This window comes from Phocoena sinus, chromosome 1, assembly GCF_008692025.1.
Source record: "Phocoena sinus isolate mPhoSin1 chromosome 1, mPhoSin1.pri, whole genome shotgun sequence".
Classification (NCBI taxonomy): Eukaryota; Metazoa; Chordata; class Mammalia; order Artiodactyla; family Phocoenidae; genus Phocoena; species Phocoena sinus.
The window spans coordinates 4,809,557-4,823,193 of NC_045763.1; the positions used below are offsets into that span (position 1 = coordinate 4,809,557).

A 13,637-nucleotide genomic window follows, 5' to 3' on the forward strand; every position below is an offset into this window, starting at 1 on the left:
AGCAACCCTGTAAGCTAGAAGCCTTGGAACAAGGTCTTCTGAGGCCTCGGAGGAAAAATGATTTCCAAACCGGAATTTAATATCCAGTCAAATTATATAAAACTGCCAATTTTTAGGCCTAAATAGACAAAAATAAGCAATACCTATTATTAAATATAGAGAAATAACCAAATATTAAGTTACAGATACACACACTTTACAAGTGTATCTATCTACACACACATATATATCACAAAGAGTATAAAGATATATGCTTTATAGTACTTTTAGCATCAAGTATAAACTTGATTTTGAGTTATGCAAAGTCAATGTTTTACCTCTGGGAAATAATATGGCAACATCTGCATATATTGTGACCCATAAATTTCACATCTAGGTATGTGTGGTATATGGGTGTACGTGCGTATGTGCAAACACATGCACGCACACACACTTAAGAGACAGTCTTGCACATGTGCACCAGGAAACATGCACAGGAATGTTCACAGCAGCAACATTCATAACAGCAAAAACCTGGAAACAACTGAAATCTCCACCAGCAGGAGAACGGATAAGCCGTGGTACCCAGCAATGAAAACGAGTAAGCCACAGCTTCATGAAACGTACACAATTTTGGAAGAGTATGAGTGACGGGGAGAAAGCAAGTCCCAAAAGAATGCCTATAGCATGGCACCATTTTTACGAAGCTCAAAAACAATAAAAATGAAACAGTATATTGCTTAAGCAAACATCCAATTTGTAACAAAATTTAAAAAGCAACAGAATGAGGACCGTGTGAGTTTCTTGCTTGTGCTGGGAGCAGAGTGGACCCTTCCCACCTGGAAAGTTGAGTCGTTCAATTCTGGGAAATTTCTCATATTATTTCTTTTATATTCGTCCTCCCTTTCTTTCTATTGACACATTCCTTTTATTCACATATTGGACCCTTTCGGATCGTGTTTCCTTCCGGCAGGGAGATGGAAAAGGAGAGAGATGTGGAAGTGAATGCAAGTTATGGGCAATATTCTTGTTTTTGGGTCAGGCAGTGGGTACGAGGCGTTTATTACTATGTTATAGTTTATAATATTACACATATCTTTTCTATGTATGTATGTATATATAATTACATACATAAATACAATTATATATAAATTATCTTTTTTTTTTAAAGACACTCGAATGGGAATGAAACGGAGAAGAAATTAGACTTTTAGGCATGTTGTGTAAAGGAGCAACTGGAGAATGTGCTTCCTCCACAAAGAGATAAACCAAAAAGGGGAAGGTGTGGGAGCCAACCAAGGAAAGGGTTGGAGGGAACCCAAACTCCACGAGGGAAGGGGCTGCTCTGCCGAGTGTCTAACAGTGCCTCTCTCGGCCGGCACTCAAGGCCAATTTGTTGAATGAATGAACACAAAGGCAGTCCTAGGAAGTTGGCGAGGAAAGTCCTGAGGTCACAGCTGGACGGCAGGCCTAGAAAGCAGAGTCTAGTCTGGACTGGGATGGGGGATGATGGAGGAGAGCTACAGAGGGCTGCTACCAGGAGCAAAAGGAGAGAGACAGAACACACAAGGTGTCTGACAGATTTATAGGAAACTAATCAAAGGAACCAAATGGGACAACTACTAACACCATGGAGTAAAAAGCATGTTAAGAGAAGTCAGGTAGTCATAGTATACTATCAGGCTCAACTGAGTATTCGTACCGTGAATATTCATTTAACCCTAAAGGGTGTTATAATTACACTGGATGAACTGAAACAAACGTGTTGTTTGGGAGAACTATATCCTTATCTTTTCTGGCAAGAGGTCAACAGATAATTACTGAAACTGAAAAAAACAGAACAGAGTAAATATGCAACTTAGACGTAGTAGGAAATGTCAGAGAAAAGAGCTCAGAAGGGAGGAGTGAGGAACAGGAGTCAGGAACCCACAAGGTGGGGGCAACATAAAAAAAAAAATAAGCCTAGTAACTATCTGACTTTCTAACCTACTTACACATATTATTTAGATACACACACACACGAAAAAAAAATTGCCATACTTTAGACTTCGAAACTAGGGGCTACTTAAAAATGATTAATATCTCACAAAGGTCTGATATGCATATTTAAAAACTAGTAGAGGACTTCCCTGGTGGTGCAGTGGTTATGAATCTGCCTGCCAATGCAGGGGACACGGATTTGACCCCTGGTCCGGGAAGATCCCACATGCCGCGGAGCAACTAAGCCCGCATGCCACAACTACTGAAGCCTGAGCGCCTAGAGCCTGTGCTCTGCCACAAGAGAAGCCACGGCAACGAGAAGCCCGCGCATCTCAACGAAGAGTAGCCCCCAACTGCCGCAACTGGAGAAAGCGCGCGCGCACCAATGAAGCCCCAACGCAGCCAAAAAAAAAAAAAAAGTTTAAAAAAAACTTTTAAAATTATTTTAAAAACCCCCCCAAAACCTAATAGACCTCTTGTGCCCATAAGTCTCAGATGTTCCTTGATCAGGAGGGCCCAACATAACCAAATGACACCATCGCCCACAGGCTGGGCCTGGAGTTGGAGAGATGAGGCCCAGCCCTTTCCTAGAGGCCATCAGATGGCATCAGCATCAAAGGCTCAGCCACTCCTGACCCAGAGGAACTCATGCCGAGACGGGAGCACTACCTGCCGGCTCGGGATCCACTCCCACACCGGCTCTGTGAACAGCCTGGATAACTTACTGGGTTGACCAAAAAGTTCCTTCGGTTTTTAAGTAAAAATAAGACACATTTTTCATTTTCACCAAGAACGTTATTGAACAACGTATTCACCGTTCTGTTCCACCACCTTCTGCCATTTTTCAGGCAACTTCATAATTCCATCTCCCCAAAACTTTTAATCTTTTTGAGCAAAGAAGTGTTCCAGGTGCCTTTTACAGTCTTCTAGGGAATTTTGTAAAGACCAAAATAAATGGAAATCCGAAAATAAATGGAAATCTGAACGTGCAATGTCTGGTGAATACGACAGAGAAATCGGAACTTTCCAGCCAAGCTTTTCTGCCTGGTCATCAAAGAAACATGCAGTCTTGCATTATCCTGATGGAAGATTATACATTTTCTGTTGACTAATTCCGGATGCTTTTTGTCAAGTGCTGCTTTCAGTTGGTCTAATTGGGAGCAGTGCTTGTCGGAATTAATCGTTTGGCTTTCCAGAAGGAGCTCATAATAAGAGGACTCCCTTCCAGTCCCACCATATACACATCACCACCTTCTTTGGATGAAGACCAGCCTTTGGTGTGGTTGGTGGTGGTCCATTTCGCTTGCCCCGTGATCTCTTCTTCTGTTCCACATTATTGCACAGTATCCACTTTTCACCGCCTGTCACAATTTGTTTTAAAAATGCAATGTTTTCGTTACGTTTTAGTAGAGAATCGCATGCGGAAATACAATCAAGGTTTTTTTCGCTTAACTTACGTGGAACCCAAACATCAAAACAATTAACATAACCAAGCTGGTGCCAATGATTTTCAACGCTTGACTGGGATATTTTGAGTACGTCGGCTATCTCTCACGTGGTGTAACATTGATTCTTCTCAATTAATGTCTCGATTTGATCGCTATCAACTTCAACTGGTCTAGCGACCGTGGAGCGCTGTCCAGCGCGAAATCTCCAGCGCAGAACTTCGCAAACCACTTATGACACATCTGGTCAGTCACAGCACCTTCTCCATACACTGCACAAATTTTCTTTTTTTGCATTTCAGTTGTGTTTTTACCTTTCTTGAAATAATAAAGCATAATATGCTGAAAATGTTGCTTTTTTAAATATTAAAATGGCTCCCTAAAACTTCATCCATTTTGATACATTTTTTAAAAAATTCATGCTATGACATGACAGTGGTCACAATACAGTCTAACAAAATTGTTTGGAATGAAGTTAAAGACAACTAAGCGCTACTAGAGCCATCTTACAGAACACCAAACGAACTTTTTGGTCAACCCGATATTTTTATCTTCATTATATACCCCACCCAGCCCACTGGCACACTGTGTGGATAAAAGTGCAGTCTTCATTAATCCCCAGCAGGCTGCCTTGTTCAATGTTCCTTATACCAAACCCAAATCATCTTCCCGCTGTCGGCTCTGTTCCTTGTTGCTGATCTTAAGCCAGGGAGTCAATTAAAGACCATCATTTCCCTGTCTCCCCTTCTCTCAGCCAGCACATTTATCCCTTCCACTCTAGTTTACCGGGATCTTCTAGAATCTTGGCTTTGTCCTTCCACCTTGGGTCACCTGTGAATGTGACACACACATCCTCACTGACATCATTCCCAGAAATTCTGAGTGTGTCAAGTTAGAGCCTTTCTCCCACAATGAGAAGCTTGTCACCAGGTTGGAAACGATATCTTAATCAACCCTCTGAGTAGAATCAGTTGTTCATTCGGCCAGGAATGTTCCATCCTGAATATTTTTATTTATTTTAATTAAAAAAAAAGTTTTTATTGGAGTACACTTGCTTTACAATGTTGTGTTAGTTTCTGCTGTACAGCAAAGTGAATCAGCTCTAGGTATACATATCTCCTCTCCTTTTTGGATTTCCTTCCCATCTAGGTCACCACAGACCATCAAGGAGAGTTCCCTGTGCTATACAATTGGTTCTCGTTAGTTATCTATTTTATACATAGTATCAACAGTGTATATATGTCAATCCCAATCTCCCAATTCATCCCATCCCCCATCCCCCCTTGATGTCCATATGTTTCTTCTCTACGTCTATGCCTCTATTTTTAAAGATTAATTAATTCATTCATTTATATTTCTTTTTGGCTACACTGGGTCTTCGTTGCTGCACGCGGGCTATCTCTAGTTGTGGCGAGTGGGGGCTACTCTTCTTGTGGTGTGCGGGTTTCTCATTGTGGTGTTTTTTCTTATTGCAGAGCATGGGCTCTAGGCACACGGGTTTCAGTAGCTGTGGCACACGGGCTCAGTAGTCGTGGCTCACGGGCTCTAGAGTGCATATGCCTCTGTTTCTGCTTTGCAAATAGATTCCAGAAGGAGCTCATAACCATTTTTCTAGATCTCACATATATGCGTTACTATGATATTTTTCTCTTTCTGACTTGCTTCACTCTGTATGACAGTCTCTACGTCCATCCACATCTCTGCAAATGGCACAATTTCATTCCTTCTTATGGCTGAGTAATATTCCATTGTATATATGTACCACATCTTCTTTACCCATTCCTCTATTGATGGACATTCAGGTTGTTTCCATGTCCTGGCTATTGTAAATAGTGCTGCAATGAACATTGGAGTGCATGTATCTTTTGGAATTATGGTTTTCTCTGGGTATATGCCCAGGGGTGGGATTGCTGGGTCATATGGTAGTTCATTCTGAATATTTTTGTGTTTATATTTCTTTATCTGGCCACAAGGATAATGTGAGAAATTTCTGTCAAATGCAGTCTCGATAGTAGCTATTTACTAATTGAAAATTCCACCGGAAGAGGCTATCACAGTAAGAGGCGAGGTGAAATTTGCCCTTTTTATAGCCGATGAACCCGTGGTGGCTCTTGTGAGACTGTCTCCACGGGACCGTTTTGTCTGAGATCGAAGTTGGAGCCTGTACTCTCCACTGTTACGGAGAAGCCAACTCAAATTTACCAGGGCTTCTAAGAGCCATTCGGTCCCAGCCACTCCCCCCGCCCCAGACCTCTGCCCCATGGACTTTACCCTGACACCCTGCTTATGCAAGTGGTCATGCCGGCAGGATGCAGGTGCAGCTGTGACCCACTCAGGTAGCTTCCTCTATGCCTCGCCACAGTCGGCCACCTCCCTCCTCTCCTCCAAAGACCTGCTTTCTAGCTCAGCGCTTTCCCAGACTTGGTCCCCCCTCCTTAAGGGACAACGTCCAACTTCTTCAATTTCAATAGCAGCCCCTTTCTGCCACTGAGCATGACAAACATATGGGTTCCAACAACTTTTCTTCTGCACGATTACCCGGTCAGCCCAGATGATTCAGTTTATGACATCAGGATCACCTCCACGGAACCGCCTGAAGCCGTAACCACGGGCTCATTCCGACGGCTATGATCATTAGCCATGGCAACCAAAACAAACCTTTTTAAAAAATCCTTTAATAATAATTGAGTAATGTACTCATACATCTTTTTTAAAAAAAATAAATTTACCTATCTACCTTTCTGTTTATTTACGGCTGTGTTGGGTCTTCATTGCTGTGCGTGCGCTTTCTCTAGTTGCGCCGAGTGGGGGCTACTCTTTGTTGAGGTGCGCGGGCTTCTCGTTGCGGTGGCTTCTCTTGTTGCGGAGCACAGGCTCTAGGTGTGTGGGCTTCAGTAGCTGTGGCTCGCGGGCTCTAGAGCGCAGGTTCAGTAGTTGTGGCGCATGGGCTTAGTTGCTCCGCAGCATGTGGGATCTTCCTGGACCAGGGCTTGAACCCGTGTCCCCTGCACTGGCAGGCGGATTCTTAACCACTGCACCACCAGGGAAGCCCTGTACTCATACATCTTTATGTAAAGATGTACTCCTACATCTTTACATCTTTTTGGGATTATGGTTACATGTCTTCCTTGATATATTATTTAACATTTTTTTCGTGATAAAGCTAAATTTTGTTTTTCAGCTATTATAGGAACCACTGATAAGATGGCCTTTCTAAAACCAGAAAGAAGGTCTTACTGGGGAGTTTATGTCAACCTCTGTAACAGCAGAAGGAGAAAGGAAAATGAATGGTCCAGGGAATACAGTAACAATCTCCAAGAAACTCTTATGTAACAGCGTCCAAAAGAAACGAGTTGATACTCTCAGAGTCAGACAATGAAGCCCCCTAAACAATCCTTGACTTAATGCCCTTGCTTCCTATGGGGTCTGGACAAGCTCATTAGGAAGGCAGTGAAAAGTCCGATTCCCAAACTGGCTGCTGTCCACAGAGAGAGAAGATATATGGGTATTAACAAAAGAAAGGAATGACAATAATCAGTATGGTGTGAACACGGCACAGAACGAGCCTATCGTATGATCTTAAGTCTCTAAAAGGCAAGAAATAGAGGTGGATTATGCAAGTAAAACAGGGGTCTTCAAGACGCAGGGAGGAAGGCCAGGGGCGTCCAGTCAAGACTCCAGTCACACACAGCCCTTGAGATGCAGACGAACCTCATCATCTGTCGGGTCATAAACTCCCCTCACCCCCACGCTGGCTCAATGTGCAGGGCCCTGGAGGCCCCAGGGCCCCAGCAACCTGAGCTTGGTGTTTTCCAGCAGGAAATACAGACAGAGGAATTTATTCCCACGTGGCCCTAAAGACAGAAAACAGAAGCAATTAAGCTAAGGACTCTGGGGTCTGAGGATGTGACCCCAAGCACTGGGCCTCATGGCAAACCTCTCATTTCACACAGGGAGAAACTGAGCTAAGACTGGAGAAGTGGCTGGACCCGGGATGCAGAACTGGGGCTGGGGGTGGAATCCGAAGCCAGAGCTCTCGACGCCAAGTGCAAGGTTCTCCCACGCTGCCCCCAGCATACGTGGAGCCCGCGTGCCCTGTTGGCTGGAGGGTGGTGAGGGAAAGGGGATACACACTGGAGCTGGGCACGGCACTCACTCCTTCCGGCCCCGCAGTGCTGTCCAGGGCACCTTCACGCAAGCCAAGACTCACAGGTGACTGGCCACACTGAAGCCACTGGGCCTCGGCCACAGGAGCAGGTGGATGGTATCAGCAGAGGGCCATTTCCAGAACCCAACTAACAGTCCCCACCCAAACCCAGCCAGCCACCAGGGGCAATGAGCTACCCAACCAAGCCGAGTGTTTCCCACACGGTGCCGAATGAGATGCTGAAGCAAAGTTTAGTTCTTAACCTCACCTTGGTGCACGTACCACTTTGCACTTACATAGCAGGCTTGTCTTTCTCTAATAAATTAACATCTATTTCATATTTTTTCAATCATTTAACAACTTGGCGTGGTGGTTAGGGGACGTATCCTCATTTTCCAAATGAGAAAACTGCACATAGGTCAAAGGGTGAGCTCTGCGTCCTGTATCGCTGTGTCAGAGCCAGTATTTCCAACCTACGGGTTTCCCCACTTGACCTTTTTGTCTGTTCTTGGTACACACTCCTCCTGGAAAATTCCTACCCAATGAACTCCTATTGGTGAAAATGGAAAAATACCCATGCAAGTTTCAGACAGCAGCACCACGAACGTCACACAGTCTGTCCATCCTCTACAAGCTGTGATCCTCAGTGCAGGTCTGGGTGACAGGCCGTACCAAGCCCCAAGGTCATCAAAGGTGTCCTTCTCCCTGTGGTCTTCTTCTTTTTTAAAAAATTAATTAATTAACTTTTTATTTATTTATGGCCGCGTTGGGTCTTCGTTGCTGCGCGCGGGCTTTCTCTAGTTGTGGCGAGCGGGGGCTACTCTTTGTTGTGGTGTGCGGGCTTCTCACTGCGATGGCTTCTCTTGTTGCACAGCACAGGCTCTAGGCACGTGGGCTCAGTAGTTGTGGCCCACGAGCTCTAGAGTGCAGGCTCAGTAGTTGTGGCACACGGGCTTCGTTGCTCCGCAGACTGTGGGATCTTCCTGGACCAGGGCTTGAACCCATGTCTGCTGCATTGGCAGGTGGATTCTTAACCACTGCGCCACCAGGGAAGACCTCCCTGTGGTCTTCTTAAAAGAGATCACCGCTTTCGTCTTAGGATGAGAACATTCTAAATCTTTCTGCTCATCTTGCAAAGCAAAAACACTCAGAAGTGGAATAAAAGATCCAGCTAAACCTCTCCTCAAAATGCCACAGAGCCGGCATCTGGTTTTCACTCAGTATTTCTGGTTAGAAAATGTCTTATTTCTTTGGCAGCACTTTCTAGAAGTAGCAAAGTATTGGGAATCATACAGTATCTTATAGGCATGTGTGAAATGGTCACAGCTGTGCTCCCTCATTTCACAGAAACATGGCCTGGAGACACATTTCCATACGATCCCAGTAAGCAATCACCGCGCACACCCAGATGGCCAATTTTATCACGGGACACAGAGGCTCAGGCTACTGTGATGCCGTCTTTCCCCCTCATTGTTCCGAATGCAGCAAAACTTCAGCCAGCAAATCAAAGACAGCACAGCCTCAGACTGCCCCTGCCAGGCTCCCACCCCGGCTCCCCGACCCTGAGCCCCACATGCCAAGGCTGACCTGTACGCAGACCTCCTCCAGTGCACTGGCTGGGATACCCGAGAAGGGAACCCGTTAGCGCACTTCAGGGCCGCTTGAAGATTTTCAGCTCTCTCAGCATCTCACACCCCCTGACTTGGTTCAACCGGTGTTTCAAGTCTCTACCTCCACTGACCCAAAGTTAACTACATTCCTGAAGCTGTCCTCCACTAAAGGGGACGGCAGGAGGGAAGGAGAGGCGTTGGCGTTTACAAGTATACTTTGAAATGTAGGATTCAAAGAGATGGGAGTCTTCTGAGTATCTGGACCTTTAAGTGCGGTAGGGGTCTTAGAAAACTCCACTTTCCAGAACGTATTTGATCGGAAGCTCATAACATCATGCTTCCCAGTTGGAACCTAGCATTGGTTCTTTTCCTTAGAAGATTTTCAGCTGCCTGCCGGGCTACCCCGGCCGCGATGACAGCGTCTGGATGCTGCGCCCCTCGTTAAACACTGCGGAACGGGAACACCGGGCCACGAGCAGTTAGCCCTTCAGCATGACAGGCACCTCAAACTGACCGAGCTCTCCTTTTGCCACAGGACCGTGGCATGCACGCAGAACAATTTGCCTCCCCAACACATCCAAGCAAAAGGAGATCATACAGGACTGAAAAGTAACCTTCAGACTCAGGTGTGTCCCTGGGGTACACGACTCCAACTTCATCGGGGGCTTGACTGATGGTTAAAGGTGGTCACCCTGTTGCTGTGGAAACAGCCTGGCGACTGCTATTCACGGCACCGTCGTCCTGGGGTGGTGAAAGCACGCCCCTCACTTCACGCAGTCTGGAAACACCCCCAGCCCTCTGCGTTCTCTGGCTCTCTGTCTCGTAACTGGTCCGCAAGGAATCCTGTTGCCTCAATGCGTGGGTAGGTGGCTGTCCTTTCCTGACACAGACCTCTGATTGATTTTCACGTGTCAAGGGCTTGGGCAGCAGGATTACAGGGAAAGGTCTCAGACAGCTAGCCTGCGTTTCTGCTCAAGAAGTCTCCTGGCTTCTGGGAAAACCAGGGGATTGGTTTTGCCTTCACTCCAGCTCATCGCCAGCAGCTCTGCTGATAGCTTTCCAGGCAGATCCTACTCTTGAGACACAGCAAGCAAAATGCTGTTCCACCCGATTCTGTACGCTATTACGATAAAAGGCCACCAGCACTGATTATTCTAGATCTGCTGTCTGGTAAACAAGCCTTGCAACCCTTCCCTCCAGAACTGGCCCGGCTCACCTTGGGGTTGGTTCGCTGCTGCAGCCGCCTCTCTTCCCTTTCTCTCTGCAGCCGCTCAAACTCTTCTCTGATTTCGGCTGGTGTCCTCCTCCTTTCCACAACCTGCAGGCAGAATGGGGGGGAGAGTCAGCAAAGGGCCCAGAAAGCGAGGAATACACACAAGAGTCGGCGTCATTAACCGTGTCCCGCCGTTCCTTTCCCTCAGGATGGTTAAGAGCCGCCAGTGAGACCGTGGGGATTTTCCCTTCCGACGGCCCAGTCCCTGGTGAAGCCAGGTTCACCGTCACACCCGCTCAGTCCCAAGGTTGTGCTTTCCCTCAGCTCTTCAGAGACTGAAGCATTATTGTCTTCATTTTAGTCACTTATCTCCGAGGCTGCAGGAATCTTACAAAGAAAACATCACCTTAAGTGTCACAGTTTAGATTTATTTCCTAATGAGCCCCAGGTAACACATGCTGAAAAGTGTCAAGATGGAGGCGAGGCCATCCACAATGGCACTGGCACGTCTCCCTCATGTGCTGGGGCCACCACCAGAGGTGCCCCTTGAGCATCCTGGACCAAGGGACCTTAAGCCATGAGGTCTGGGTGTTTCAGAATCAGGGGACTCTTCCAGTACTCAGGTGCAAATCGGCAGACCATGCTAGCCCTCGGGGATGCGCAGGGATGTCAGATCTGTGAGGAGGTAAGGCATCCCACATCAGCCTTTCTGAGCTCATCATGAAAGCAAGACAGCCCAGCTGAGATTTCAAACAGGCAGGGAAGCGCCACGGGGGCCTCGGGTACCATGCCCGTGAGAGAGGAAAGCAGACCACGTCATTTCCAAGGGTCCCAAACGCTATGGCCTGTGAGAAACAGAGAGTGGGAGCGGGACAAACATGACCAAAGTCACTGGACACATGACGGGGGGAAAAGGCCCAACAGCATTGACCCTGTATTAGTGGCAGAAATACCGCGGAGTCCTGAGGCTGCTCAGAGAACACCTGCAAAGGTTGGTGAGGTGAGAAAAAGCTATCTTGGAAATCAGAAGTTTTAAAAATTATTCAAAAAAAATGCATGCTTATAGCAAAAAATCAAAATAGTACAGAAAGATATGAAGCAAAAAGTACAATTCCCCCTCACCCACACTCCTCCTCACAGGCTAACATTTAATTTTTTATGTGTCTTCCTAAAAACCTATGCATATGTATGTATGTATATATATTACAGTAAATGGGGTTTTGTGCAACTTGATTTTATTATTCAGCAATACAGAAAAATAAATACAAGAATTGGCCTATCCAAAAGAACTGAGAAATTTGTTCACTATCACTTTTAGCAAGTACGCAGAAAAAAATAACAAAAATATTTTCTCCTCTCCCATGTAAATTGTTAATTATCAAAAAGGGGGAGGTGTTTCTTTTAAAGGAAGTTTTAAAATAAAAACACTGTTAAAAGAATCCAAGAACAAACTGAAAGTCCAAATGGCACAATGATCGCTCTGTGACCTCACAAAAACATTCTCAGTTATATTTAACCAATGTGGCACGCTCACTCTCCTAGTTCTTATTTCGCTTCCCCAAAGTTACCCCATCTTGGACTGATGGCGTGCTTCCTCCATGGGGCCCAGAGCAGAACAAGATTTGCTTTCAGGAATTCTAGTTGTTGGACCTTTGCAAATGACTTTCTCTCTGCCACGCTCTGTGACAGATGAAGAGGCAAATATTCCAAAGGTGTTAAGTCATCCCATTTCTAGTCATATTTTACAGAAGTTCTGCAAACAGCTGGTACATAATCAGAGCTAACTGTAAAGTCAAAATGGCTGGTCCCTCTGAAGCCGTGAAGAACTTGGCCAGGCATCTCATTCTAGCTCCCACAGGCCCTGATGGCCTTTACTATTTATACTTTCTTTACACAGGGTACATCACGGTGGAGAATGGAAGAAAGCTAAGCCAGCTGCAAGTCACTGTTTCTCCCTTCGGTAACCCTCAGACATTTGCACCCCAAAACTGCATCATTACAGTTGTTAAGTACTAGACATTTTCTTTTCTTTTTTAAAAAAATTTTTTTTTATACAGTAGGTTCTTATTAGTTATCCATTTTATACACATCAGTGTATGTATGTCAATCCCAATCTCCCAATTCATCACATCCCCACCCCCATCCCCCTGCCGCTTTCCCCCCTTGGTGTCCATAAGTTTTTTCTCTACTTCTGTGTCTCAATTTCTGCTCTGCAAACAGGTTCATCTGTACCATTTTCTAGGTTCCACATATATGCGTTAATATACGATATTTGTTTTTCTCTTTCTGACTTACTTCACTCTGTATGACGGTCTCTAGATTCATCCACGTCTCTACAAATGACCCAATTTCATTCCTTTTTATGGCTGAGTAATATTCCATTGTGTATATGTACCACAACTTCTTTATCCATTCATCTGTCGATGGGCATTTAGGGTGCTTCCATGACCTGGCTATTGTAAATAGTGCTGCAATGAACATTGGGGTGCGTGTGTCTTTTTGAATTATGGTTTTCTCTGGGTATATGCCCAGTAGTGGGATTGCTGGGTCATATGTTAATTCTATTTTTAGTTTTTTAAGTAACCTCCATACTGTTCTCCATAGTGGCTGTATCAATTTACATTCCCACCAACAGTGCAAGAGGGTTCCCTTTTCTCCACACCCTCTCCAGCATTTATTGTTTGTAGATTTTTGGTGATGACCATTTTGACTGGTGTGAGGTGATACCTCATTGTAGTTTTGACTTGCATTTCTCTAATAATTAGTGATGTTGAGCAGCTTTTCATGTGCCTCTTGGCCATCTGTATATCTTCTTTGGAGAAATGTCTATTTAGGTCTTCTGCCCATTTTTGGATTGGGTTGTTTGTTTTCTTAATATTGAGCTGCATGAGATGTTTATATATTTTGGACATTAATCCTTTGTCCGTTGATTCGTTTGCAAATATTTTCTCCCTTCTGAGGGTTGTCTTTTCGTCTTGTTTATGGTTTCCTTTGCTGTGCAAAAGCTTTTAAGTTTCATGAGTTCCCATTTGTTTGTTTTTATTTCCATTACTCTAGGAGATGGATCAAAAAATATCTTGCTGTGATTTATGTCAAAGAGTGTTCTTCCTATGTTTCCCTCTAAGAGTTTTATAGTGCCCGGTCTTACATTTAGGTCTCTAATCCACTTTGAGTTTATTTTTGTGTATGGTGTTAGGGAGTGTCCTAATTTCATTCTTTTACGTGTAGCTGTCCAGTTTTCCCAGCACCACTTATTGAAGAGA

At 45.1% G+C, this 13,637-nt stretch overlaps 1 protein-coding gene across 4 annotated transcripts in view; it reads right to left on the bottom strand.

Moving 5' to 3' along the window:
• Positions 1-13,637, bottom strand: part of DNAJC11 (DnaJ heat shock protein family (Hsp40) member C11) — a 97,587-nt gene that overhangs the window by 25,281 nt on the left and 58,669 nt on the right. For all 4 annotated transcript variants that reach the window (XR_004349396.1, XM_032628616.1, XM_032628624.1 and 1 more), the window contains one exon: positions 10,378-10,479. Coding sequence is in view for 3 of the 4 variants with exons in the window: in XM_032628616.1 (XP_032484507.1) it covers positions 10,378-10,479 (102 nt within the window). In the remaining variant the exon portion in view is untranslated. The remainder of the gene's footprint in view (positions 1-10,377; positions 10,480-13,637) is intronic.